General features: G+C 49.4%; 1 protein-coding gene across 5 annotated transcripts in view; it reads right to left on the bottom strand.

The window, feature by feature from the left end:
* casz1 (castor zinc finger 1) overlaps positions 1–25410 on the bottom strand; it is a 98358-nt gene that overhangs the window by 11984 nt on the left and 60964 nt on the right. For 2 of the 5 annotated variants that reach the window (XM_061258822.1, XM_061258827.1), the window contains exons 3-12: positions 22916–23843; positions 20905–20970; positions 17667–17757; positions 14633–14797; positions 10864–11036; positions 8979–9826; positions 4341–4473; positions 2728–2791; positions 1300–1463; positions 442–564 (exon numbers count right to left, since the gene is read on the bottom strand). In XM_061258822.1, coding sequence (XP_061114806.1) covers positions 442–564; positions 1300–1463; positions 2728–2791; positions 4341–4473; positions 8979–9826; positions 10864–11036; positions 14633–14797; positions 17667–17757; positions 20905–20970; positions 22916–23843 — 2755 coding nt within the window. The remainder of the gene's footprint in view (positions 1–441; positions 565–1299; positions 1464–2727; positions 2792–4340; positions 4474–8978; positions 9827–10863; positions 11037–14632; positions 14798–17666; positions 17758–20904; positions 20971–22915; positions 23844–25410) is intronic. The other 3 variants (XM_061258823.1, XM_061258826.1, XM_061258824.1) reach the window with 3 other exon arrangements.

Genomic DNA, 25410 nt, shown 5'->3' with positions numbered 1-25410 from the left:
TGTATAAACATGCCTTTAATTACAGAGCGCGTATAGGGCACTGACGTGGAGGAACTTTAACAGCACATTTGTGCATTCCAGTAGAAGCACAAGGGCTAATTGTATTATCTGCACACACCATTTGAGTTTGAGCTGTTCTTAAAGATGGGAAAAACCGTTTATCCAATTGTGTTGGAAAAACAAAAGAACCTTAATAAAAAGACACCGCAGAAGTTATGTGTCCAGGTTGGCGGCAGAGGGAAGGTGCCTACACACCCCTGTTCCTCAAATTACAGCACTAGGTTGGAATTACTGGTTTGTCAACCTCCCTTTACCTGGGAGTCAGGTGTGAAGATCAATCATTAGCACTAATTGTTCAGTTAATTAACCAGGGAGAAAAGAAAACCCAGGGCTGTATTTGGATTTGAGGGTGAGATTTGAGGATCCCCGGTCTACACTCACTTGGCGTGCTTGACTGCGCCGTCCACGGTGCTGAACAGGGCCCCGCAGTCCTCCACCACGCAGTGGAAGTGGACCTTCTGCAGGAAGTCACAGTGGGCCTCGCAGAAATCATCCGTGCCGAACCTGAGCGCGAGGGAACCACCACGGAAAACACACGTCAGAGAAAATACAAACACCGCTGACTGCCGCAAGACTCTCACAAAGGAACGTCTCTGGAGCCAGTCCCAGAATTAAGGGAACCCAAAATGAGCCAGCCCCTGGTTACTCGGAGCTGACAGGGCTGCTGCTTTGTGGATTCAGATTTTTTTTTGTTAAATGCCCAGGTATGGTGCCTTCCATATTTTTTGAAACAAAGACATATATGTTTTTCTTGGGTTGCTGTGTTTTTGTGTTACCTGCATGGGTATATCCTGTGTTTAGTGTTACCTGTACAGGTATGTGCTCTGTTTAGTGTTACCTGCGCAGGTATGTGCTGTGTTTAGTGTTACCTGCACAGGTATGTGCTGTGTTATGTGTTACCTGTACAGGTATGTGCTGTGTTTAGTGTTACCTGTACAGGTATGTGCTGTGTTTAGTGTTACCTGTACAGGTATGTGCTGTGTTTAGTGTTACCTGCACAGGTATGTGCTGTGTTATGTGTTACCTGTACAGTTATGTGCTGTGTTTAGTGTTACCTGTACAGGTATGTGCTGTGTTTAGTGTTACCTGCACAGGTATGTCTGTGTTTGTGTTACCTGCACAGGTGTGTGCTCTGTTTAGTGTTACCTGTACAGGTATGTGCTGTGTTATGTGTTACCTGCACAGGTATGTGCTGTGTTATGTGTGACCTACACAGGTGTGTGCTCTGTTTAGTGTTACCTGCGCAGGTAGGTCCTCCAGAGCTCAGAAGCTTTGTCCTGGATGGGCCTCTTCATGGCACGGCTGAGGTACTGAGCAGCCTCAGAGTTATCCACACCGTGCCCGCCCTCCAGCTCCGCCTTCAGACTCATCCCGCTGAAGAAACCGGGGTTCACCTGCGACATCTGTAACACACACACAGTCATTAAGAACTGTGATATCTGTAACACACACACATAAACACACACACACACACACACCCAGTCATTAAGCACTGTGATATCTTTAACACACACACACACACACAGTCATTAAGAACTGTGATATCTGTAACACATACACACACACACACACACACACACACATACACACCCAGTCATTAAGCACTGTGATATCTGTAACACACACACACACACACACCCAGTCATTAAGCACTAAAGTTAAGTTCTACCTGAGACTTTTGACAAAAATGAGTGTCATAAATATGTTGTCCTAAAATATGTTTAGGGCACTAAATACACGTGAGATTTTATACCAAAATTATATATAAAAGTAAAAAAAAAAGTAAAAGGTTGTATCTGCTTGGAGCCTATTCACTGAAGCTCAATATCTCAAAACTACTCAGAACGCAGATAGAACCTTCTAGTCCTCTGCTCACAACCGCTGCTAGCTGAGCTGAGCGCGGGCAGATGTGCGCTCGACGAGCCTGCCGCCGGCGTCTCCGCGCGCGGATAACGCGATTAGCCGAAGCCGCAATAAGGCTCCAAAAGGCCCCATCCAGCAGACAGGTCATAGGTCGTCTGAATAACACTTTTGGATTCAAACATCGCCTGTCAGGAGGCACTGGATGCCGCGCTGGAAGATTCACAGCCGCGTCCAAACATGGCGGGGGGAAAAAAAGCTCTTAGGCGGCCTGCGATGCTACAGGAAAAATGGATTTTGATACCTCTTTAAATCATCAAGGTAATGGATCCTTACACTACATTTATTTCTGTCTGAAAAGATGTATGATTAAAACACTGTCCATTTTAATCTCCGCAAAAACACACAATGTTTAAATATCCTTCCCCGACCGTTTACTCTTTTAAAAAAATGAGGGTGACGGTTTTTCTATTTTATTTTTGCTTCTTAATCAAATAATTTACAAACTCCATAAATAAAGACAGAGCGAAGGGAGGGGAAAAGAGGAGGAGGAGGGAAAATGCATGCAGAGTTCAAAACAGCTCATCAAAAAACAAACATCTCTATATATCTGGTGTGGCATCCAGCTACCGGTTCATTATATTAATTTGTGAGCGGTGGGCTGAAATTACACCGTATGAAAAATGGCTGGAAAATTTAAATGGTACAAACTCATCTTATTAGCGGTGAAACATTAAAAAACAAACAGCCCCCTCTGCGGCCTGCTAATTTGTCTTGGGATGAAACTGCGTGATGGATGGATCTTACCTTATTCATAAGCGAGGATAAAAGAGATGTATTTCCCGGTACAGGATGTCCGTTTGATTCATTACTGGAACAAGGAAAATGAACAATGTTTAGTCAAGATTTGCATGAGAACAGTAAATATTAACATTTATCACAGACTGCCAGGATAGGCAATGAAGAGAAAAGACTTCTTTGTGAAATAAAAATGATATAAAACAAAACTGAACTTGAAGGGGAGGCTTGAAAAAAAGTGGAAATTGCTCCAGTGTGCATTTGTGTAAACAACTTTTGGAAATTCGAAAGAGCAAAAAAAAAAGAAAGAAAGGGAAGCAAATTTAACATCACAGTGCTGGTGCCAGTACTGTAACTGTGCGGACAAAGTGAACATTATAGATTTTACACAAAATGAGAAATAAGAAAGCAGCTTTTTAATAGGTTCATTTTAATTCTGCCCAGTGTTAATTAAAGTCTAACCATGTACATACTGTGTACTCCAATAGGGAGTTGATGTAACACTGAACATTTGACTCTATGGAATAATGTACAGTTTTTTGTTTTCTTTTTTCTTTTTTTTTCTTTTTTTTACATATATAGTAAGTAGGAATTGTACAGCACTTTGGTTGATGGCAGTAATTTTAAATGTGCTTCATAAATAAATGTGACTTGACTTGACTGAGTCAACACACACACCGGACACTGTCTGAAACATGGGACAGGTCCCTTCATGGTAGACACATTAACCAGAGAGGGTCTTTTCACAAAGACACTTTTAGATGAATCATCATGGGGGTTTCACTGAGGAATAAACAGTGAATCACACGGTAAGAGGGCAGGGCAGAGTTTACTGAGAGAGTTTACTCAGGATTACTGAGTTAGCTGGATAACTGCACTGAACAGCTCTTTTTACTTCAGTCCATGTTCCAGGTTTTGGGAGGGGTTCCGGGTTTTACCCAGTGCAGGTATCCAGCTACCTCAGGAGTCCTAGCTTTGTCAAACATCCCCCCAGGCCTGACTGTCCGGCGGGACCTCTGCAGCTGAGGCCGGGTGGCTCTGTGCGGCCCGTGGGGGCTCTGTGGGGCCCGTGGGGGTTCTGTGCGGCCCGTGGGGGCTCTGTGGGGCCCGTGGGGGCTCTGTGGGGCCCGTGGGGGTTCTGGGGGGGCCGTGGGGGCTCTGTGGGGCCCATGGGGGCTCTGGGGGGGCTCTGGGGGGGCCGTGGGGGCTCTGGGGGGGGCTCTGTGGGGCCCGTGGGGGCTCTGGGGGGGGCTCTGTGGGGCCCGTGGGGGCTCTGGGGGGGGCTCTGTGGGGCCCATGGGGGCTCTGGGGGGGCTCTGGGGGGGCCGTGGGGGCTCTGGGGGGGGCTCTGTGGGGCCCGTGGGGGCTCTGGGGGGGGCTCTGTGGGGCCCGTGGGGGCTCTGGGGGGGCCGTGGGGGTTCTGGGGGGGCCGTGGGGGCTCTGTGGGGCCCATGGGGGCTCTGGGGGGGCTCTGGGGGGGCCGTGGGGGCTCTGGGGGGGGCTCTGTGGGGCCCGTGGGGGCTCTGGGGGGGGCTCTGTGGGGCCCGTGGGGGCTCTGGGGGGGCCGTGGGGGCTCTGTGGGGCCCGTGGGGGATCTGTGGGGCCCGTGGGTTTAGCCGTACCTGTGATCCTTCTTGCTCAGGTCCAGGCTGTGCTCCTGTATGGAGTCCTGGGAGGCTCCTGAGGTCACGTCCACCGGCTCCTGCTTCACTTGAACCAGATTAAACCGGCCTGCCGGAACGTGCGGACCGTTCCCTGAGGAGAACCAAAGAGAGAGAGCGAGAGAGCGAGAGAGAGAGAGGACAGAGAGAGAGAGAGAGAGAGAGAAAGGAGAGAGGACAGAGAGAGAGAGAGAGAGAGAGAGAAGAAACAAACACCCATTATTGTTGGTCAGCATCATTATGACCGTGACGAGATCCATTCTGACTTCTGTCCCAGCCAAAAACGATACTCGGAGTGATAATTATGGCGAAATTATGTCAGGCCGTCAAGGCTACCGGGCTTTTAAGTGGTGACTAAGAGGAGGGAGGAATGAGGGGAAAGACTCCTTTTTCAGCGGTGCTTGTCAGAGCTCATCTGCCGGCCTGCCTCTTAACTGTTCATTACACAGGATGCTAACGCTGACGGAAAGTGGCAGTTTCAGACTGGTCGCCCCTCCCTCCCACCTTCGCGTGTCCTCGTTGGCCTGGCAACGGACGGCAGCCAGTGCCACTGAGCATGCCCAAAAGGGACATCTGCCAATGCCGGTCAGATTGGAGGTGACAGCCAATCAGATCAGTTCAAACAGTGTGACCTCTCGATCGGATTTTCAGGATAGGTATTCAGCGGATGTGGCGAGAGAGACAGAAAAGAAAAAAAAAAAGATGTAGAAAGAGGGAAAGGGGAGGACGCTGACAGGAATATGGCCCTGGCTCTCTCCACTATCCCCCAGTGATTTAAATATTAATTTGTCCCGGGGCTATGCAGAGGGAGCGCTGCTTTTTCGCAGACAGTAAGTGGTATTTTATTAAAAAAGGGGAACACTAAGAGGACAGTCCCCGGCGCAACCTTTCATCCGGCGGGCTGAGTGCCGTGGCGGTGATTGGGTTTCGGCGAGAGGGGGCACGTTGTTTGGGGAGCAGGGCCTTTTGAGGAATCGTGACAGGCAAGGACGCAGCCCCAGCCCATGCCCTTGGCCGGGCCCGGGGGCCTACAGGCCTGCGAAGGACAACGACCCCGCAGAGAACCGGCCTACCGATGCGGACCGTAGTAGACCACCAATACCACATTACCGCGGACACGAAGCCACAACAGAGACGCATCATTTAAAAAGAAGATGAAGACCAGAACTGAGCGTCTGTTTATCCAAGTTCTGGGGTTATTCTTTAACGCCGTCAATCCTCCCGGCTCAAATCGTTCTGACAATGGCAGAGGTTTTTCCGCTAAGGTAGCTTTGCTGTCAGCACAAACTGCCTGATCGCTGCCTGGTCAATGACTAATGTCCTTGACGTTAGACATTCAGCCTCCCCCCCCCCGCCCAATCAAGACAGCACTTCACACACGAACCAAAGGAGGAATGGCCAATCACAATGCGTGACCTTACACCCCTGGCCTTAACATTCAGTTAAACAAAAGCACAGCTCCGACCAATAAAAGTGGAGTGGTCAAGGCAGCCGCTATAGGTCAAGGGCTTGACAGACACTGTCTGAAGTAACAGACAGTTATGTTCATTGCACAGGAACCAGGGAAAGTCCAATAAAAACATTTCTGGATCACAGTTATCTTAGCAAAGGCGCTCATGACCCTTAAAAAAAAAAGAGAAAAGAAAAGAAAAAAGCAACCAGTTTGATCTCAGAGTGACAATTTTCTGGAAGTTCTCCAGGAATAATGTTCTAGCGTGTAATTACCCCTGCTAAGTTGCAGCGCTAGCGAGAGATCATTTGTACTGCGTGTCTAATTAGCATACCCTTCAGATGTCTGGATCTTTTTTAAAAACCACAACTTAGCAAAACACTTTGGGGTAAATTGGTGTGAAACGCTAAATGAAGGGTGAATGATGAATTAAAAATATTCCGCTGTTTAAAAGTATATATTTGTATTCCTTCTAGTCAGTACAACATTTTTTTTCTAGTTTCAAAACAGCTATACCCTGAACTGTGGTTTGTGTTTTTTTCATGCTTACAAGAAATGGCTCAATAGGGTGGAATCTGCATACCCCCAACAAACATTAAATGAAGTGAAAATAGCCACAGTCCTGAGTTGTTTTTCACCTTTCAAACTCTGAACCCTAACCACTTCCTCTTCAGTTTTTCCACAAGTGACCGACTCAAACTTGCATTATTTGGCACAAAGTATGGGGCTGTGTTCTTCTTAAATGAGCTCAACGTCTTTCTCTTTTTTTAAAAAGAGAGCTGGAGAGTGGAAGCCTTTTCACACGATGTGTCTGTAGGGCAACGGAAGACTTCACACGATGCGTCTGTAGAATGATGGAAGACTTCACGCGGCATGTCTGTAGAGCGGCAAAAGGCTTCACGCATTGTGTCTGTAGAGTGGCGGAAGGCTTCACGCGATGTGTCTGTAGAGCCCAACAGCGATGGTTCGCAAACAAAGGCTGTTCGTGGCTCACGCACGCTCTCGGTGGGAAGTGACACCATCTGTGGTGTCGCTCCTGCTTACACCCTCTCCCCCTGCTCAGTACCTGCTCGGGGCCCAGAGGAGGAGTACGTGACAGGGCCCAGAGCAGCTGCCCCGGTCTCCCAGGGCGCGCCCTCCTCCGAGCGGGCCTTAATCCCCCTCCCCGCGTTCAGCTCCATCTAACCCACACCGCGTCTCACCTGCGTGAGTCATTACATTACATTACATTACAGGCGTTTGGCAGACGCTCTTATCCAGAGCGACGTACAGTTGATTAGACTAAGCAGGAGGTTATTGTGGTTACACCGGGATTAGAACCACCGACCTTGCGTCTCCCAGTCCTTTACCTTAACCACTACGCTACAGGCGGCCCTCATAGTCTCACCGAGTGCACAGCCCACACTGGCCTTCCACGCTCCCATCAGGCAAACTACAGTGACTCTTTAGAGTCATTCATATAGATACTGCCTTCTTTGTTTTGTGTCAGGAAGCACAAAGGGATTTTATTACATGTATTATTTTTTATTTACGTACAGGACATACAGGGCATGTGCTCTGACATATTTGGTCTTAAAGTGTTGGTAGTTGTGCACAATGTGAGACAAAAAAAAAGCGAAAAAACTTTTTTTTTTTTTTTTTTGTGAGTGAGTTGAGCAAAGCCACATGTGGCTTTCACTTAGGCATTGAAACCAATGCATGTATTCTTGCAGAAATGAGAAAGAGAGAGAGAGATAGGTAGAGAGAGAGAGAGAGGTAGAAGAGAGACAGAGATAAAATAGAGCAAAAGAGAGGCACAAAGAGAAAAGAGCAAAAGAGAGTGAGAGAGAGAGAAAGAGAGGAAAAGAGAGTGATAGAGATAGATAGATAGAGAGAGGGAGAGAGAGAGAAAGAGAGAGAGAGAGAGCTCAGTCTCCCTGACAGCTCTGGTGCTCTGGGTCATTTCTACTTGAGTGATTCCTGTTTTTATCAGTTTGCATTAAAAAAAAAAAAAAATGTTTTGTACTTTCAATTTCTGAACTTAATTTTATTCAGCCTCCATTTGCTCGGAACGAATGCAGGCGCAGATAAGAGTCCACTGATGAGGAAACATGTTGAACACAGGCCCCGGGAGCCTGCTCTGAATGACATTAGCCGGCTTCACGGGGGCCCGCGCCTACCGCCGGGGCATTTATCTGCGCGTGTATTTCTCAGTATCAATGAAGTGATCACTTCACTGAGAGGCCGGGGACGCCGAGCTGAGCCGCCGCGCCCGAGACGCTTCTCTTAAACCTGAGAGTGGAGACGTGTGTAACGCGTCCGTCTCCCTAACCTCCCCGCCCTCCGTACGAGGGTGACCTGTGCGTGCACTCTCGGTCCCGATTACCGCCCGCTCCGGAAAAAAAAAAAAGAATACCGAAAAACGAGAGAGTGGGAGAAGAGGAACAGGATGTGGCTTTGCTACCTCTGGTGTGACATACTGTGAGGCCAGCGCCTTTCTCCATGGACAAGGCGGATGAATGATTAAAAAGAACATGCCAAAGCATGAGCACACATGCAGAACATTTTAACTGAAACCCCAGTCGAGTTCCTGGTCCTGTAGAGCTGCAGGTTCTGCCGGTTTTTGTTGTTACTCAACAATTCTTGGATAACTCATAGGGAACTTCATTTGCATGGTTTTCCTGGGTTTAATCTGTGAAAATGTACAGTAACACAGCATACTATAGCTTTCCAGAAACTGAGGTCACAGACTCTTAATATATACTCACTTTATTAGGAATTTATTACTTATTTTTTAGACTTATTTGTTTTCTACTGCTGTAGCCTATCCACTTAGAGGTTTGACGTGCTGTGTGTTCAGAGATGCTGTTCTCCACACCACTGCTGTAACATGTGGTTATTTGAGTTACTGTCACCTTCCTGTGACCTCTCTCATTAATAACATATTTTTGCCTGCAGAACTGCTGCAGATCTCTAGCAGTTGAACGAGGTGTGCTTCGTTAGGGTTGGAGTGAAAACCTACAGGACGGTAGATCTCCAGGAGCAGGACTGGGCAGCCCTGACATACAGCAGTATATTTGCATACTAAGACGTTGGCGACACTGGGCCAGTCTAAACCGAATCCCCCCCCCCCCCATCCGTGTGGAGCACTTCGACGGCGGGTCACTAACCTGTGTCCAGGCCTCCCGAGGGCTTGAGGGCAGCGGCTGCCAGTCTGGCCATCATGGGGGATATCAGCCCTTTGCTGGCGGAGATCTTCTCCATGATGGAGGCGGCGGAGAAGGAGGTGGGGGTGGAGGCCGTGGCCTCCCCAGTGGCGGAGGAGCACTGGGAGTGGGAGTCGGTGGGCATGGAGTGGGCGGAGGAGCTGGCGGCTGAGATCAGGCTGGCCGCCGAGGGGGGCAGCTGCAGGGGCAGGCGGGGCAGCAGGGGGAAGAAGGGGTTGGAGCCGGACATGCCCGAGTTGGACAGGGCCAGGGCCACGGGCATGTTGCTGGGCAGCGCCTGGGAGAGCAGGCTGGACATGCGCCCGCCGGGCGGCAGGGAGGAGGTGGGCTTGATGGTGTGGCTGGACGAGATGGCGGTGGTGGGGGTGGGCAGCAGGTGGGGCCCGGAGGAGCAGGGCTGGGTGGTGGGCGAGGCGCTGAGCGAGGAGTTCTTGCTGCTGATGGCGGAGAAGTCCATCAGGTCGTCGTTGCTGGACTCCTCGGGCTCCTCCTTGGGCATGAGGAAGGAGGAGGCGAGGCCCAGCACGCCGGACGAGCGCACGTGCCGGCGTTCGTGCTTGCGCTTGTGCGAGGTCATCTGGCTGGTGGAGGTGAAGGTGAAGCCGCAGCCTGAGCGGATGCAGTGGAAGTGGTTGGTGGCCTTGCTGTAGACGCAGCCCTCGTACTTGCACTCCTCGTACTTGTAGAACTTCTTGAAGCCGTCCTTGGCGTAGGCGTCGTCTTTGATGTGATAGCTCTTGTGCTTCTCGATGTCGCACTTGTTCTTGAAGGTGAAGGTGCACCCGGGGCGCCTGGAGGAAGAGTGGGAATTTTTAGGGAATTATTTCTCAATGAGGCCAACCGAATGGGACATTCCCATTGCCACACTACACACTGTACAAGACAATGATATGAACAGCATGGCCTAGCTGCATAGCCCATGTTTGGCGATTGATTTTGGTTTGAGCCGGTGCTTACAGTTTACCACGTTCGGCCCCGACCATCTCCCCACCTCCACTAAGGCGATGGATCAATTATTCCTTTGCTGCAAAGCCCTTCTCCATTGCAGCTCCTTTATATTTGAAGAAACTACAAAGCCTCTTCTTTTGTGAGGAAAACCATAATTGCGTTCTTTCAACTTCCTAACTTGTTTCAACTCTGTCTTTGATTCTTCTTCAGCACATTCAGATGCACTCTCTCGCTGCCACCAGTCAAGGTAATTTTAAATGTCTAAAGGAAATCATTAATTATCTAAACACTACGGCACATGAAGTCAGATTTTAACACTCGGTGGGAGTTTTCACATATTGTCACACCGCCACCATGTTCTTATGCATATTAATAAATAGCTACCTTTTTTCTCCACAGGTTATAACACAGGAACCGCGTGAAAAAATTAAGGTTATAAGGACTAAACTATGAAAAACGTCAAGAAAGGTGTTTTCACATTAGGGGAAGGAGTTGGGAAGGCGATATAATGATATTCAGCCACTTTTTTAAAGGGAAGTGTGTGGCTTGTGATCTGCAGGTAAGGCCTGTGCCCGTAGTGTGAATTTAAAGTGCGTTAAGAGTCGGGTGGGTCATTCGGGCCTACACACCTTGCGGTACACTCTCAGAAAAAAATGGTTCCAATAGGAACCCTGTGATTTCATAAAAGAACCCCATCTAGTTAATGGGTTCTTTGTCAGGGAAAAAACGGTTCTTTGTCTGAAAGCTTTCACACTCTGACAGAGGGATCCATAAAGAACTAAAATGGTTCCCCAGTGGATCAAGCCAAAGAACCCTTCTTTCTGAGGGTGTTCCCGGGTGCGACACCCGATCCGGACCAGCAGTGGAAGTGGGTCGGTACCTGCAGTGGAAGTGGGTGGTCTTCTGCCCGTAGAACTGGCAGTCCACAGTACCGCAGTCCTCTGTGGCCCGGAACCTCTGGAAGCCGTCGTTGATAAGCTGTGCATTTTTCTTGTGGAAGTTCTCGTGAGTCATGACGTCGGACGTGCTGGTGTACACCTTGTTGCACCCCACCTGCAAAGGGAGAGGAACACGGGTTTAACCCTGAGAAGCACCTACCACACTAGGCCAGCCATCAGCAAATCTGGACCTGGTAATTGGCTGAACAGTTTGAGCTACTGATTGGCCAGATTGTTCACACCTGACTCCCACGTAAAGGGAGGGTAGAAAACCAGACTATGAGGACCGAGATTTGATTACACTCGGCACTGCACCAGTGGTAGCCTGATTTTGAAACGTTAAGCAGAAGCTCTTTTCCAGAGAGAATTACACAACAATTTACACAGCATTTTCACACAGTATGCATGAACACAGCTGGGCTTGTGCTGAAGCATATTCAGGTTAAGTACTGTGCTCAAGGGTACAACACCTATCTGTAAATGAAACCTGCAGGTTTAGGTTAGAAGCCCAGTTCCTGACCCGCTATTCTCCACCGCTGTTCTCATTTTTCTAAACGTGTCAAATGAAAGGACAGCACCCATGCTCGCAGGAGTTAGCAGTCAGGAAACTGAGCAGGGCGACAGTGACTGCAACAATCGACTACGCGCAAAAAACTTTGATCCGGCGCGATTGCACAAGCAGTACGACGAGAGAGAAAAATAAAAATAGCTTGCCTCGAAAATGCGCTTCTGTGTGGGCAGCGCAGATTCCGGTGACCTAAATGCAGCCTGCCGCCCTGCTCTCACGCTCGGCTAACCGTTCAGCAGGTCTCCCCACACGTAGTAAAAACTCACAAACACGCCACGCGTTCCCACACGTTCTACAAAAGCGCCGCGGAGTCGCCACACCGAAAATAATTTGGGTGACAGCGGATCGCAAGGTGTCTGAAAACACGAGCTCTTTCAGACACAAGTGTCTGAGGACAGGACGTGATAATGCGAAGTTTGTGCCACCTTTCCATAGCGTTCTAAAATCAGCCAATCGGGCAGGAGGACTGTATTAGGGAACTATAGTCGCTTCCACGCTGCAGCTTGGGTTATAAATGCACAGGGTCGGGGGTGGAGGGGGGAGTGGGCATGTGGCTGTCACTTTTCCCCCCGGTCTGAAATGTTCTGTTACACAGCAGCACTCAGAAGCACTCAGGGTCAGAGGAAAAACAGCTCGTGTTTGAATTAAAACCGCTGCTTGTATATCATCTCTGGCACTTTTCACCTGCGCAAACCGGGCAACTTCACCATATTGAGTCAAACAATGAAAAAAATGCCACTCTGTTTTTTTCCCCCGTAAATCTGGCCAACGGGTGCCAACATCTGCGGGTTCTCAGGGCTGTTAAAACAAGCGCTGAAATGTCTAATAACAATTACCCCGTTAGGGGGGGTTTAAGAAAGAATATATCTCCCGCCATCCACCCAGGCCGCTCCTGCTCCAGCGGGAAACACTCTGCGCCATGACACCTTGAAAATAAGCAGATGTAAAAAAAATTAAACAAATCTGGTGGGGAATAATCTTCAACTCGCTGCTTGGTACTAAAAGATGAAAAATGTTAAGTTTATATAAACAGCTAACTGAATTTTATCCATGCCAATTAAGGAGAAAGAGAGCGGGGGAAACACAGGACTGCTTAATGTTCGTCCTTTTAATTTTTCTTTTATTTACTTTATGACACCTTTTGTCAAACGAATGAAGACTGCTCTTAAATGGCAATTTAGGCTTAATGGAAAAAGTGGAAGAAATGTAATTCCCTTTTATAGACGCAGTTAAGGCGCACACATCTCAATCCTTCCGCAGACTGCCAGTGTAGATCATGATTTGCCTTTGTCAGCTGTGCGTGGAGCTGTCTGGGGGAGAGAGACGATCCCTCTTGTCTTCTGAGGCTCAAGCGTTTCGCCCAGACTCGTGTGCCGTTCGGTAAACCGCCATCTTGCCCCCAGCGATGGGACACGCAAACCCAAACTTGGGGCCGTCACTTTTTTAGGACTTTGACAAGCGCACAGGGGGAGTTGAAAGGAACGGGAATGCATATGATCTGTGCATTTTAGAGGGAGTTCAGAGACAGCCTGCGCCCAGACTGGAATGGACACAGATGCAAGTAAATCAAAGGCTAATTATACACGCTGGTCGCTGCTTCAGGATGATAATGGCATAGAGACAGATACTTAAAATTAGGCTGGCGTACCCTTTCAGAAAAGCGCAGTAGGTCTCCTGTATGTTGCCCAACTGAAGGGCATGTCGCACAGCAGCCCTGGAACTGCATTAAGTACATACAGTGTGTTACTGACTGCATGGCCTGTCAGTGTGTGTGTGCATGTCTATCTCTGCGTGTGTGTGTGTCTGTGTGTGTTTCTGTGTGTGTGTGTGTGTGTATGTGAGTGAGTGTGCGTGTGTGTGTGCATGTGTGTGTCAGTGTGTGAGTGTGTGTTTTACCTCCATGCAGTGGTAGTGTGTGTGTGTGTGTGTGTGTGAGTGCGTGTGTCTGAGTGTGTGAGTGTGTGAGTGTGTGTGTGTATGTGTGTGTGTGAATGTGTGAGTGTGTGTTTTACCTGCATGCAGTGGTAGTGTGTGTGTGTGTGTGTGTGTGTGTGAGAGTTACATGCATGCAGTGGTAGTGTGTGTGTGTGTGTGTGTGTGTGCGAGTGTGTGAGTGTGTGTGTGTGTGAGTGTGTGTGTGTGTGTGTGTGAGAGTTACATGCATGCAGTAGTGGTAGTGTGTGTGTGTGTGCGAGTGTGTGAGTGTGAGTGTGTGTGTGAGAGTGTGAGTGTGTGAGTGTGTTTGTGTGTGTGTGTGTGTGTGTGAGTTACCTGCATGCAGTGGTAGTGTGTGAGTGTGTGTGTGTGAGTGTGTGTGTGTGAGTGTGTAAGTGAGTGTGTGAGTGAGTGTGTGTGTGTATGTGTGTGTGTGTGAGTGTGTGTGTGTGAGTGTGTGTGTGTGTGTGTGTGTGTGTGTGAGAGTTACCTGCATGCAGTGGTAGTGGTAGTGTGTGTGTGTGTGTGTGTGTGTGAGAGAGAGTTACCTGCATGCAGTGGTAGTGTGTGTGTGTGTGTGTGTGTGTGTGTGAGACAGTTACCTGGATGCAGTGGTAGTGTGTGTGTGTGTGTGTGTGTGTGTGTGAGAGTTACCTGCATGCAGTGATAGTGTGTGTGTGTGTGTGTGTGAGAGAGTTACCTGCATGCAGTGGTAGTGTGTGTGTGTGTGTGTGTGTGTGAGAGCGTTACCTGCATGCAGTGGTAGTGTGTGCGTGTGTGTGTGTGTGTGTGTGTGTGTGTGTGTGTGTGTGTGTGTGAGTGTGTGTGTGAGAGCGTTACCTGCATGCAGTGGTAGTGTGTGAGTGTGTGTGTGTGTGTGTGTGAGTGTGTGTGAGAGCGTTACCTGCATGCAGTGGTAGTGTGTGTGTGTGTGTATGAGTGTGTGTGTGTGTGTGTGTGTGTGTGTGAGAGAGCGTTACCTGCATGCAGTGGTAGTGTGTGTGTGTGTGTATGAGTGTGTGTGTGTGTGTGTGTGTGTGTGTGAGAGAGCGTTACCTGCATGCAGTGGTAGTGTGTGTGTGTGTGTGTGAGTGTGTGTGTGTGTGTGTGTGTGTGTGTGAGTGTGTGTGTGTGTGTTTGTGTGAGTGTGTGTGTGTGAGTGTGTGTGTGTGTGTGTGTGAGAGCGTGTGTGTGTGTGAGAGCGTTACCTGCATGCAGTGGTAGTGCGTGCTCTTCCCGTTCAGGTGGCAGCCGTGGTAGTACACGCTGCAGTCGTCCAGGGGGCTGAAGCGCATGAACCCGTGCTGCAGGGAGTTGTCGCGCTTCTTGTGCATGTTGTAGTGGCGGATCACGTCCTGCTTACTGGTGAACCTCTGCCAGGGAGACAGCACACAGGCAACAGGTTGGCCGGCTTTGTCCCTCCGATTTCGGGGAGGGTTAGGGGGGGGTGGGGTGGGGAGCAGCAACAGGTCCTTTTATCGCTCTGGCAACAGCTGTGGAGCGCAGGAGCCAATTGGCAGAGCTCTTCGCTGTCGGTCCGCCAGAGAAGAGGTCCCCCTGGCCTTCACACACTTACCTCTCCATCCACTTCCTCTGCGCCTCTCAAATCACCCCCCGCCCCCCCAGCCCCCTTCCCCCACTGGAGTTTTTTTCACCCCAGGTACAGCAAGTCTCGGCTTAAACATATTTCTGGAACTGGAAGCCATTGCCTTTATTATCTCGAGTTTCCCATTTTTTAATTAAGACAGATCACTTGACATGCAAGATCATGGCTGTGGTGTTCTCGGCTTCAGAGAAACCCTGTTCCGTGCAGATGGTTTTGAAACGTGCAAAGGGAAAAGGAACAGCAAACAAACAAACAAACAAACAAACCAAAATGTTTCCCTTTTTAATTCCCCCGTTTGAGATATGATTCCAGTTTTAATTAAAGCATTAAAGCATGGTTTTCTTGCCGGGTTAGAATGTAATAATGAGAGAATGTGCTACGATACCCCCGTCAAAATTAAAACCCTCCTACGCCACAGCAGAGCCAGAAAAAACACTACTTTCTCCAGAGAGACTGGAGCAACCAAATCTGCTGTAATTGGGTTTAAGCTGATGTTACAGGAACTGAAACCATAGAAGCACAAATCAATGAGTCTGTCCAATTTTAATCCATCTTTTTAAACATGCATGTAAATTGGGGAGTGGAGAGGGGGGAAAAAAAAAATACGGCGAAAAAGTTGAAAGAATAATCAGTTCTCTAAAACACTTACACTAATTGCTCGTCTGTTGAGCATATTTTACACTAGGGAGAAAATAACAACAACTAATGGCATGCTTTTCATTTATTAAATGTCGTCAGATCTCCTATCGCTTTGAAGCCCTTATTGATTTAATACACAAAGTAGAAGAGTGCGGGAAGCGACCTGCTACTAACTACTGGCTGTCATGTGTGCTGTACATTGTTGTCGTCACGTTGTTGAAATGAACATATTTAAGTTCTGACAAGCTGGCTAAACAAAGAACAGCGTGAAGGCAGATATGGCTGGACTCAAAAAAGCCGCCCCTGAAAAAAAAAAAAAAAAAACGGAAAAAAAGTAAACAAAAAATGACAGCTGGAAGGTAGGGAAAACGGGGGGAATTTTGTGAAATAAATGACCGGTGTTAAGCCGTATACGTCACCAGGTTTCGCGAGCGCTTGCTACATTTATTTTAGGATTGGGCACACAGTGGCCAGGGAGCCCAGCCCATGAAAGGAGTGAACAGCAGGGGGCCGGCGGTGGGGTAGCGTTGCAGGACTCACATGGCCGTTTCCTGAGTTATCGCCTACAAATGATCGGGATCGGAGATTCACAGTGGAGCGAGGACGTCTCCCTGAAACGCGATCCCCGACTCCCGGCTCCAGGTCTCATTTTGCACTGACGGGCGGGGCGGACGTCTTCCAATTTAACATCCTCGGGAATAACAGGTAATAGAAAATGAAACCAGCGAAAGCCTTTCAAGAAAATAATCCTAAGTGGTCTTGAATGCTTGACAATATATTGTCACTGACATTTACTGGCCTGGGACTTGGCGTACTCTTTTGTGAATTTTCCAGTGCATTCTCCTTCATTCGACCACCTGTCACATTCACGCAAAAGAACACCAAAGGGTCCCATCAACTCGGAAAACTGGTTTTCTACTAATTAAATGTGAAAGAATCACAAGAATAAATGCCCATTATTTCCACTCAGCAGTGTGGATGAAGGCCTCCTCAATTTCTCCTCTACAGGATTGTGATAATGTAGCAAGGAAACTCAGATCAGAACAAAATCTGCAAACAGAATTCAGTGGTAGCAGCTACGGTGTGCCACTTTTCAACAGCTCACCACTGCAACACCAACTGAAAAATATACATCACATCCCAAACAGCAGAGGGTAATGCTACTGTGATGTTTCCATTCAGAAAAAAACACACTGATAAATAAATAATGCTCTAATTTTGTTGTGATTTTAGACATCTCCTGTAAATCTGCTTGTATGACTCCTCTCTCACATCACGCGTGTGGGCGAACAAACACGGGTCGTTGTTTTGATCTGCTTAAGACCCATTTTATTTGTGCCATACTCGACAACTCCCGGGACTTCAGGACAAGATTAATAATGTGAGGAGGGATTAGAAGCGGCCCCAGAGCTGCGGCAGATGTCCTCGCACGCGGAGAATAGGAACCATATTTCAAGCGTATTTACATTTAACCCGGAATAAAAGGCCAATTGTCAGAGTCCAACGGCGCTCTCCGGCTGCTTCGAAAAAGCCCTTTTCTCTCGTTTGGACGAGCGCCAGCAGGCATAACCTGTTCAGCTGACGGATATTGGCGAGGCGTTCTCCGTGGCGCACGGGGCCTAGCCCGGGTGTGTGTCCCGGAACGAGGTGGCGACTCATTTAAATCACCTTGCGGCGCGGGCCTCTCCATCACCGGAACGGGCCCGGCGTTAGCGCTACGCTCACTCTCTCCTTGGGCGGGACGCTTCATTACGGAGATGTCCTCACATCACCACACCTGGCGCTGAGCTGGTTCTTTTTTTTTTCTTTTTTTTTAGTTGTTTATGGAAATTGTGCGGCGAGGAACACACATCTGGATCCACTGAAGCGCGGTTGTTCGACTACGACATTACTCGGCCGACACAGCCTCGTTTGTCAGGGTGACGGGAGGCTCCGGGCCCTGTGGAATGGGGAGCTGGGGCCGGGCCGGGGGGGGCCTTCCCGCGGCACACACTCACCTGATAGTTACACTCGGGGTCCATGCAGTGGTAATGCTCTCGGTACTGGTAGGCGCAATGCACGTGCCCGCAGTGCTGGCTTCCGGAGAACCTGAAAGCAAAAAGCGGAGGTTAAAGGTCAAAGCGCGGAGTCACGGCCCCGAGTCGCCCGTCAGCCGGCGCCGCGCCGTCCCGCCAAACCGTCCGCCATCTTCCCCGGCGGAGGCGCCCATGGTCTCCATGGGAACGCCGTACGGCTAATGGTCGCGGGGCTGAGCGGTTCGCCTGCGACGGGCGTTAGAGAGCGCTCAGGTGGTGCAGCTGCTGTAGGAGCGTTAGTTAAGGCAGCTGCAGAGAGCGTTCAGGTGCTTCAGCGACTGCAAACATCTGAGTTAAGGCAGCTGCAAGCACAGACTCAGTCATGGAAAATTCCCCCTGTCAAATAGTGAAAGTCAACAAGATAATTATTCAACAAAAGAATTCATCGATTTAAACTATTCTATTGACCCCCCTTCTCCGAATACATTATCGGGTGACAGTGTAAAGCAAGAATGAGGAAGAGGTAGGCCCCTTTATTTTAGACGTAGTTTTTTCGCTTCACAATCACTTTCTGAGGCTGGAACGATACGCTATCAATACACTACGCCGTACACGATGCCCTCCCGTTAAATGGCAATGGTGCCCATTGCACATTCATTTCAGCGCTTTAACTGAAATTACCAGTGTGCCGGTCGGCCAGATGACTGAATTATAAGCACTATGACTCATGTGACAGCCCTTCCTTCCTGTCCACACCTGTAATCCCAGACACAGAGGTTACGCAACACACCCACACAGCTACATCTCAGTCTCCAGTCACATCCATTTCGACGAAATTAGTTCAATTTATTTCAAAAGCAGTTGGCAGACTCTTATTAAACTGTAACCCCAAATGAAATTCATTAATTTGCCCACGCTTTCAGAAAACCTCACCAAATCGTGAGTTTAGCTCTCCGGGTTAACAGCGCCACTTTAATCAGAGAGAGAGGTTAGGAGTAATAGAAAGGGTTTTTTGAGCAACATCTCGCCGCTGGTTCTCGCCTCTCCGTTGCGTGTCTAACCGTGCCAGGCTCTTGCAGATTGGCGGCCACGGTGGAAAGCGCCACATTTCCTGAGTGTTTACAGGCTGATTATAACCCTGACGATGATGGCTGTTAAAAACCTCCAATTACATCCAAAAACACACAAATAAACATTTGCACTGCTCCTGCCAAGAGCACCATCTGCTGAAGTACTAAGGGGTGGGGGGTGGGGGTGAGTTGGAAAAAAGCTAAGTAATAGATTTTTTTTTTCTCCCCCTGTATAGCATGGATTATCCCAGGGCAGCTTTCACAGATCACTTTGCTGAGTTCATTAAGCTAATTGAACGGCAAATCCACTACCTTTTAAAAGTTGGTGGTCGTGTCGCTGGTTGCGTCTGTGCTTTTGGTGGGGGGGGGGGGGGGGGGTACTCCTGGGGGTTTTGCGGTGGCTTTGGGGTCGACTTTAGAAAGAGGAAAAGAGAAGCGCCATCGCTACAGCAGCTCCGTCACACAAAAAGCCTCCCAGCATCCTTTGCCCCGACACGTCTGGCCTTTGTACACGCAGGCCCCCACGGGAAGGCCGGCCCACCCTGCCCCCCCTCCCCCCCCCCGCCCCCCAGCTGTATCGCTGTGCCTCTGGACAATTCCCCCTGCCGCGTCAGGGGGCTAATGGCCCACCACTATTCAGCGGCAGATTAAATATTAATATCGCAGCGATACAGAGATTGCTGTGCATCTCCCGTTACAATAGAGACATGCTGATCAAAGTGCCAAGCAATGGTGGGTGCATGAAAGCATTTAAGAGGGAAACCGGCGACTAAACACTACCAGGGAAAGCTCTTTAAACATCAAGCTGCCGCGCTGCGAGAAGATGAAGAACTTCTTTCCGTTTTTTTGGTGGGGGGGCGGGGGAGGGCGGAGGGGGGGGGGAAGGTGAGTGTGGGCGCGTTTTACAAAGATGGGTTTTTAGCACCAAAGTGCGCTCATTAGCCTCGAAACAAGCGATGAACCGCCCTTACGCCCGCCCCCCCACACACCCCCCACCCCCCCACCCCACCCACACCCCCACAATGCACCGGGCCACATTTGCCCTTTTTACGAGTTCTCTCCCTGTTCTTTTTTCTCCTCCACTCCTCTCCCCTTTCTCTCTCTCTCTTTTTTTCCAACACGGAAATTGAAACTGTATCTGGGCTTATCTTCTCCCTTCCCCGCGCATCAACTGCCGAGATGTTTAGACAAATTTTATGCATTATGCAGCGCAAATATCAAAACAGTTCTTGGCAGTGCCAGCAGAAGCCTCATTAAAAATTCCTTAATTAAATCTTCTTGCAAAATGTAATCAGTCCAAGGAGGGTTTTTTTGTGTGTGCACGAGGAAATGTGCACGTCTGTTGGTGCCAGCGCTTTGATTTGCGGCCCTCACGTTACGGCTTGGCAAAGCAATCACTAACAGCACAGCCACTTTGGCTTTTCAAATTGTGTTTTTTTTTCTTTTTTTCTTTTTAAAATGAATAAATAAACAAATAAACAAAACATAATCACCTTCTGATGCCGTTGGAAATGAATGGAGAACGCGATACTGAAGCCCATTGAATGATACCGAGGCGTGAGGCGCTGGGTGTAAGACCCTTGGCAGTGATTTGTACGGTTTGTAAGTGGCTCTGTTTTAGATCATTCAGCATCTAGTCTTGTGTGTCAGCGTGGGCTGTGAAGGATAAGAAGGGGGAAACTCAGGGCCTCGGTTCTTTAATTCTCGATTAAGAGAAGGGGGCGCGTTTCGCCGCCCTGGCCTACGCCAAACCGCACAACACTGCAAGGCGAAAAAGTCCACAGATCTTCAACAAGCAATGAACATTCACGAACCCCGCTATGTTTGCCTTGAGGAAGACCATCGAGCCAACGCAAGTGTTGCTCGGCGCAGGAAGAGGCACAAGAGTGGGCAGTGATTGACTGTGTGATTGGTCGACGTGCATTTTCACAATTACTCTCCAGCCTCACCTCTTCTGTTTCCAATTCGTCTTCGTGGGCCTATAAACTCAGATGCTAGCTAATAATTTATAGGCCAATGCGCAGAAAAAACTTCTATCCAAATCCTGGATCCAACTTTATCACTGCATAAAATATTACTTCAATTAAAAAGAGGTTATTTTAAACTTTTCCCGAAACCCGTTTTTTTCGCGATCCAGACAATTTGCATACCTGGCGATATATTTCTGGTACAGGTTGACATCCTCGGTGACGGGTTTCTCGGGTGGCAGGCCGTTCCTAATGCAGCGCACAAAAGAGAGAGGATTAATGGCCAACGATCCCCGTCGTTAATAAAAACAAACTGACACCATATTTACTTACAAGCAATTTCAAACTTCGGGCTATCAATATACATTTCTGAGGTGTAACAACGTTTTCATGTGGAAATGAATCAGGGGAGGGAAAGCGCATGTTGATGCATGGCCTCCCCACAATAAAGAGAAAAATGCAGCATAAATCATTCATGCGCTTTTTCAGGAGAGTGCACATATGCAAAATTAGGTAAGTAATGTGGACGCCGGTCAAAAGCCCGGAGAAAAAAAAACGCTGCCATTTATTTATTTATTACTTTTTTAAGTGAACGCGGTGTCCCTCCGGAGGCCCCCTCCCCCCCCCCGCCGTCTCTCGCCCGTACAAGAGAGGAGTGGTCACCGTGCCGACGAGGAGAGGCCTGAGACGTACTGGCCGAGTGCGGGGAAACGGGTGGCCATTTTATAACGGAGGAGGGCGGCCCTCGTCCCCGGGACACGCAGTGGGCGAGAGAGGAACGGAGAGGACGGGATCGCCCCCTGGAGCTCAACGCAAGCAGTGCGGAGGAAGAAGGACCAGGGGGGTTATAACCTGGCTCTTAAAAAGGGGGGGGGGGGCTGTTGTCATGGCAGCGCGCCCAGCCCCCCCGCCCTCCTGTACGTCTGTACCCAGGCATGGCCGGCAGTCCTCAGCGGGCCCCGCGCGGCGATGGCGGAGACGTGACAGGCCTTAACTAGCGACAAGGTCAATTACCCCCGCGCGTGGAGCGCACCGCCACGCGGCCCGTCGAGAGAGACCCTCCCCACACTCCCCGCACTCCCCACACTCCCCACACTGCTCCCGCTCCCCACACTCCCCGCACTCCTCCCGCTCCCCACCCTCACCACCCTCCCCACCCTCCCCACACTCCCCACACTCCCCGCACTCCTCCCGCTCCGCTCCGGAGTGCCTCCGCGCTCAGCCCCCGGCTCCTCTCCGGGAGTTTAAAAAGTAATTAAAGTGAGAATTGTTACACCTCAGCTGAAAGAGGAAGCCGGTCCACTCTGCGCCGCCGTGGCAGAGGGACCGTGGGTAAAAACACTTCATGGGAGTCCGACACTTACCGCGCAGCGCGTCTATCGGCTCTGAGCGCCATTCACCGCGGCGCGCTAACCGCGGCGCGCTAACCGCGGCGCGGTGCGCTAACCGTCGCGTAAACACGGACTCTCGGGGACAACGCTGCAGCATTCATACGTACTTTGGATAGCTGCACAAGCTGAGGGCCTGTCATGGCATTTTGCTCTTCAGAAGAGTCAATGAAACTTAAAGACATTAAAGGAGTTACTCGGTAGTGGAGAACAGTACCAACTGAAGAGGATATTATGAACCAATGTGCAATTCTAAAGTATTTTCAGGTGTGTGAATCAACGCAATGGACTGCTTATGATAAATATTAATAGATAATATTTAATATTTATTATTTCCCTTTTGAATACCAACACAATTTGTTATACCAAGCAAATTTTTTGATTTGTGTAATAGTTTATGGAGTGGTCAAGGAACAGCCACTTTTAATTTCAAATTCAAGTATTAGAAGCCTGCAGAAGCTTCCGGTAAACTGGATGAAACACTGGGAGGGTGAAACACTGATTTGAGAAACCACGGAAAAGAGGAATAGTAATTCAAGTTCGCAATTTTAAAAAGGCAACTCTCTGGGCAAGTAAAACAATTTGGAATATCAGACTGCAATCTCTGCCAAATATGCTGTTGAGATATATTAAGCATTTTCCTCAAAACCAGATGAAGAAGAAACCTCATGCAGATTTGGTTTTGAATATCAAATCTACCATATATATATATATATATATTGACTAAATACACATGCAGTGAAAGGCTGAGCGGGAAACGACAGCTATAGTCCCAGCTCACAGCCGTATCGCGCAGAGAGCCTTACTTCACTGAGGACACGGTTCCCGTGGTGATGGAGTCGGTCTTGGAGAAGCTGGACTTCATGTAGTCGGAGGCGCTGAAGCCCAGGTGGCCCCCCTGGTCGGCGGGAACGCCGGGAGGCCCCGCGGCGGCGGCGGTGGCGGCGGCGGTGGCGGCGGCGGCGGCCGAGGTCAAGGAGGCGCCCAGGGCGCCCGGCGTTCCCGAGTTCCCGGGAGGGGCGGACAGGATGTTGGGCACCAGGCTCGGCTCGGCCTTCCCGGGCATCAGCTTCTGGATGTTCCGCACGTCGTACTTGGACGGGCGGCCCACCTTGCCCGTCTTGAAGGCGATGGCGCCCCCCATGTCCGGGCTGCCCTCGCCGGGCTTGAAGAGGTGCAGGAACTTGACGTTCTCCAGGTCGTACTTGGACGGCCGCTTGTAGGCGCCGCCGTTCTGCTGACGCAGGCTCTCGCCCATCTTCAGCTTCTGGATGAAGAAGTCGTACTTGGACGTGCGCGAGGCCAGGCTCTGCATCTGGGAGGGGCCGGCGGGGGGCGGCGCGCTCAGGGGCCCCTGCTTGTGCTCCAGGGGCAGCCCCGGGTACATCGGGCCCTCGGCGCTCTGCATGCAGCCGGCGGCCTGCATCAGGGCGCCCTTCTCCGCGGCGGCCATCTTGGGCGCCAGGTCGTCCAGCGGTTTGACGGGCAGCGCGGGCCAGGGCAGCGTCTCGCCGGCCTTCAGCTTGCGGATGTACTCCTCGTACTTGGAGAAGCGGGCGCGGCGGGTGGCCTCCTCGCTGCTCAGGGACGAGGGGTCTGAGGTAGCTGCTTTCAGCTTCTCGAAGCTGATCTTCTTGGCCAGCTCGTCCCTCACCTGCTGGTCGTCGTACCCGAACATGCCCAGGAACTCGTTCATGGTGCTGGCTGCATAGTCGCGGAGCACAGAGGCCTCCCCTGGGGAGAGATGGGAAACCCGTCAGCGAGAGGTCGCAGACCTGGGGCAAATACGTAGCTGTTTTGTATTCGTTTTTGTGAGCAAATGCTTGCTCGATTGATCTTGCCTGGTGCAATTGAGCCAACCGAGAGGACCAGAAGGCAGGGTTTATTTAGAGTATTTCTGTATACTTTTTACTTATAGTAGCATAGCTATTTCATTCCAATAAACCAGACAAGTTTAATATAGTGTAGAAAAGTATTTGAATCCAAAACAATGACATATTTGACCCAGGTCTAGTGAGAACAGACCCAAAAACACTTTTTTTCAGACTTTCTCTTGTGTCATGGATAAGGAATTAAAACACTCCAAGTGGAAAGATTTCCACAGAAGATAAAACACATTTTTCCAGCTTCCCCCGTTTCTTGCCTGAATCCTTTTCAGTGTCAAGTAAATTAACCTCTATTGTCATTTTAAAAGTAAATTGCCTGAAGATCTCCAGATATGCAAAATATGCAAAAGTCCTCAATTCTACTGCTCAACTCAAAAGGCAAAGGCAAAGGCAAAGAAGGTATTTAACACTGAAGGAAGAAAGGGAGTTCATCAATGCCATCAGAATCAATGTCACTAAAATGTTCTTGTAAAAGCCTTCTCAGTACATTAAACACATAAATACACTGCCGGATGTTACTCACAAAGTCCCCGATCGTATTGATATTGAACCATGTCAGTATTCTGTAGTTAGATGGTCAATTATACAGTAAATGTGTTATCGGGGGAGTTCCACAAATTTAGGGGAAAAAGTGACTAAATTATGATCCAATCAAAAAACCCCAGCTGTTGCTTTTGCCAACCCCCCTCCACACACACACACACACACACACAAACAAACAAATACACACACACACACACACACACCTTGGTCCTTTTTGGAAATATTTTCAGCCTCAGGCTTGGAATAAACCGGGATTTCCAAAATTGCCATATTTTATTCCTATTGTTCCAGCACGGCTGATGCCTTTTTTGGACTTGACACTTTTGTACTCCAGCCAGCTACTAAGCAGCAATGTAGATGCTTGCCCATAATTTTTATGGTACAAACAACACAAAAATACGACCAGCTTCCAGTCATCCAGTGCGAGAGCCTGTTTTCCCTCAAACGCTGCCCCATGTAGCAGTCAGGAGCAGGGAGCTGGCATCTTTCCTCTCACAGGGCTTGAAACTACAGCAGCTGAATTATGAGAATAACATGTCAAAACCCAGACTTTGCTTTCTCTATCACACACAATAATTAAGTCTACATTTCATCTAATTTGCAGAGCCTGCTCTTTGCTTGTTTGTAACGCTGTGAAATGTATCACACACACCCACCCCCCCCACACACACGCACACACACACCCCACCCCCACGCCCCCACCATGCTCATTGGTCATCAGGAATGGAGCAGATGCATAGTTTAATTGCGTCAGGTAGATTCAGGCCTGTTAAACTTTGCCCAAGTTAGATAGCTTTTGTGGTGGTGATTACAGTGGTCACAGAAGGGGAGGGTGTATTTTATTTTTTTAAAGGGGGCAGGGTTTAGAAAAT

Source organism: Conger conger, chromosome 10, assembly GCF_963514075.1.
Source record: "Conger conger chromosome 10, fConCon1.1, whole genome shotgun sequence".
NCBI classification, from domain to species: domain Eukaryota; kingdom Metazoa; phylum Chordata; class Actinopteri; order Anguilliformes; family Congridae; genus Conger; species Conger conger.
This window is presented reverse-complemented; position numbering and strand designations above follow the sequence as displayed.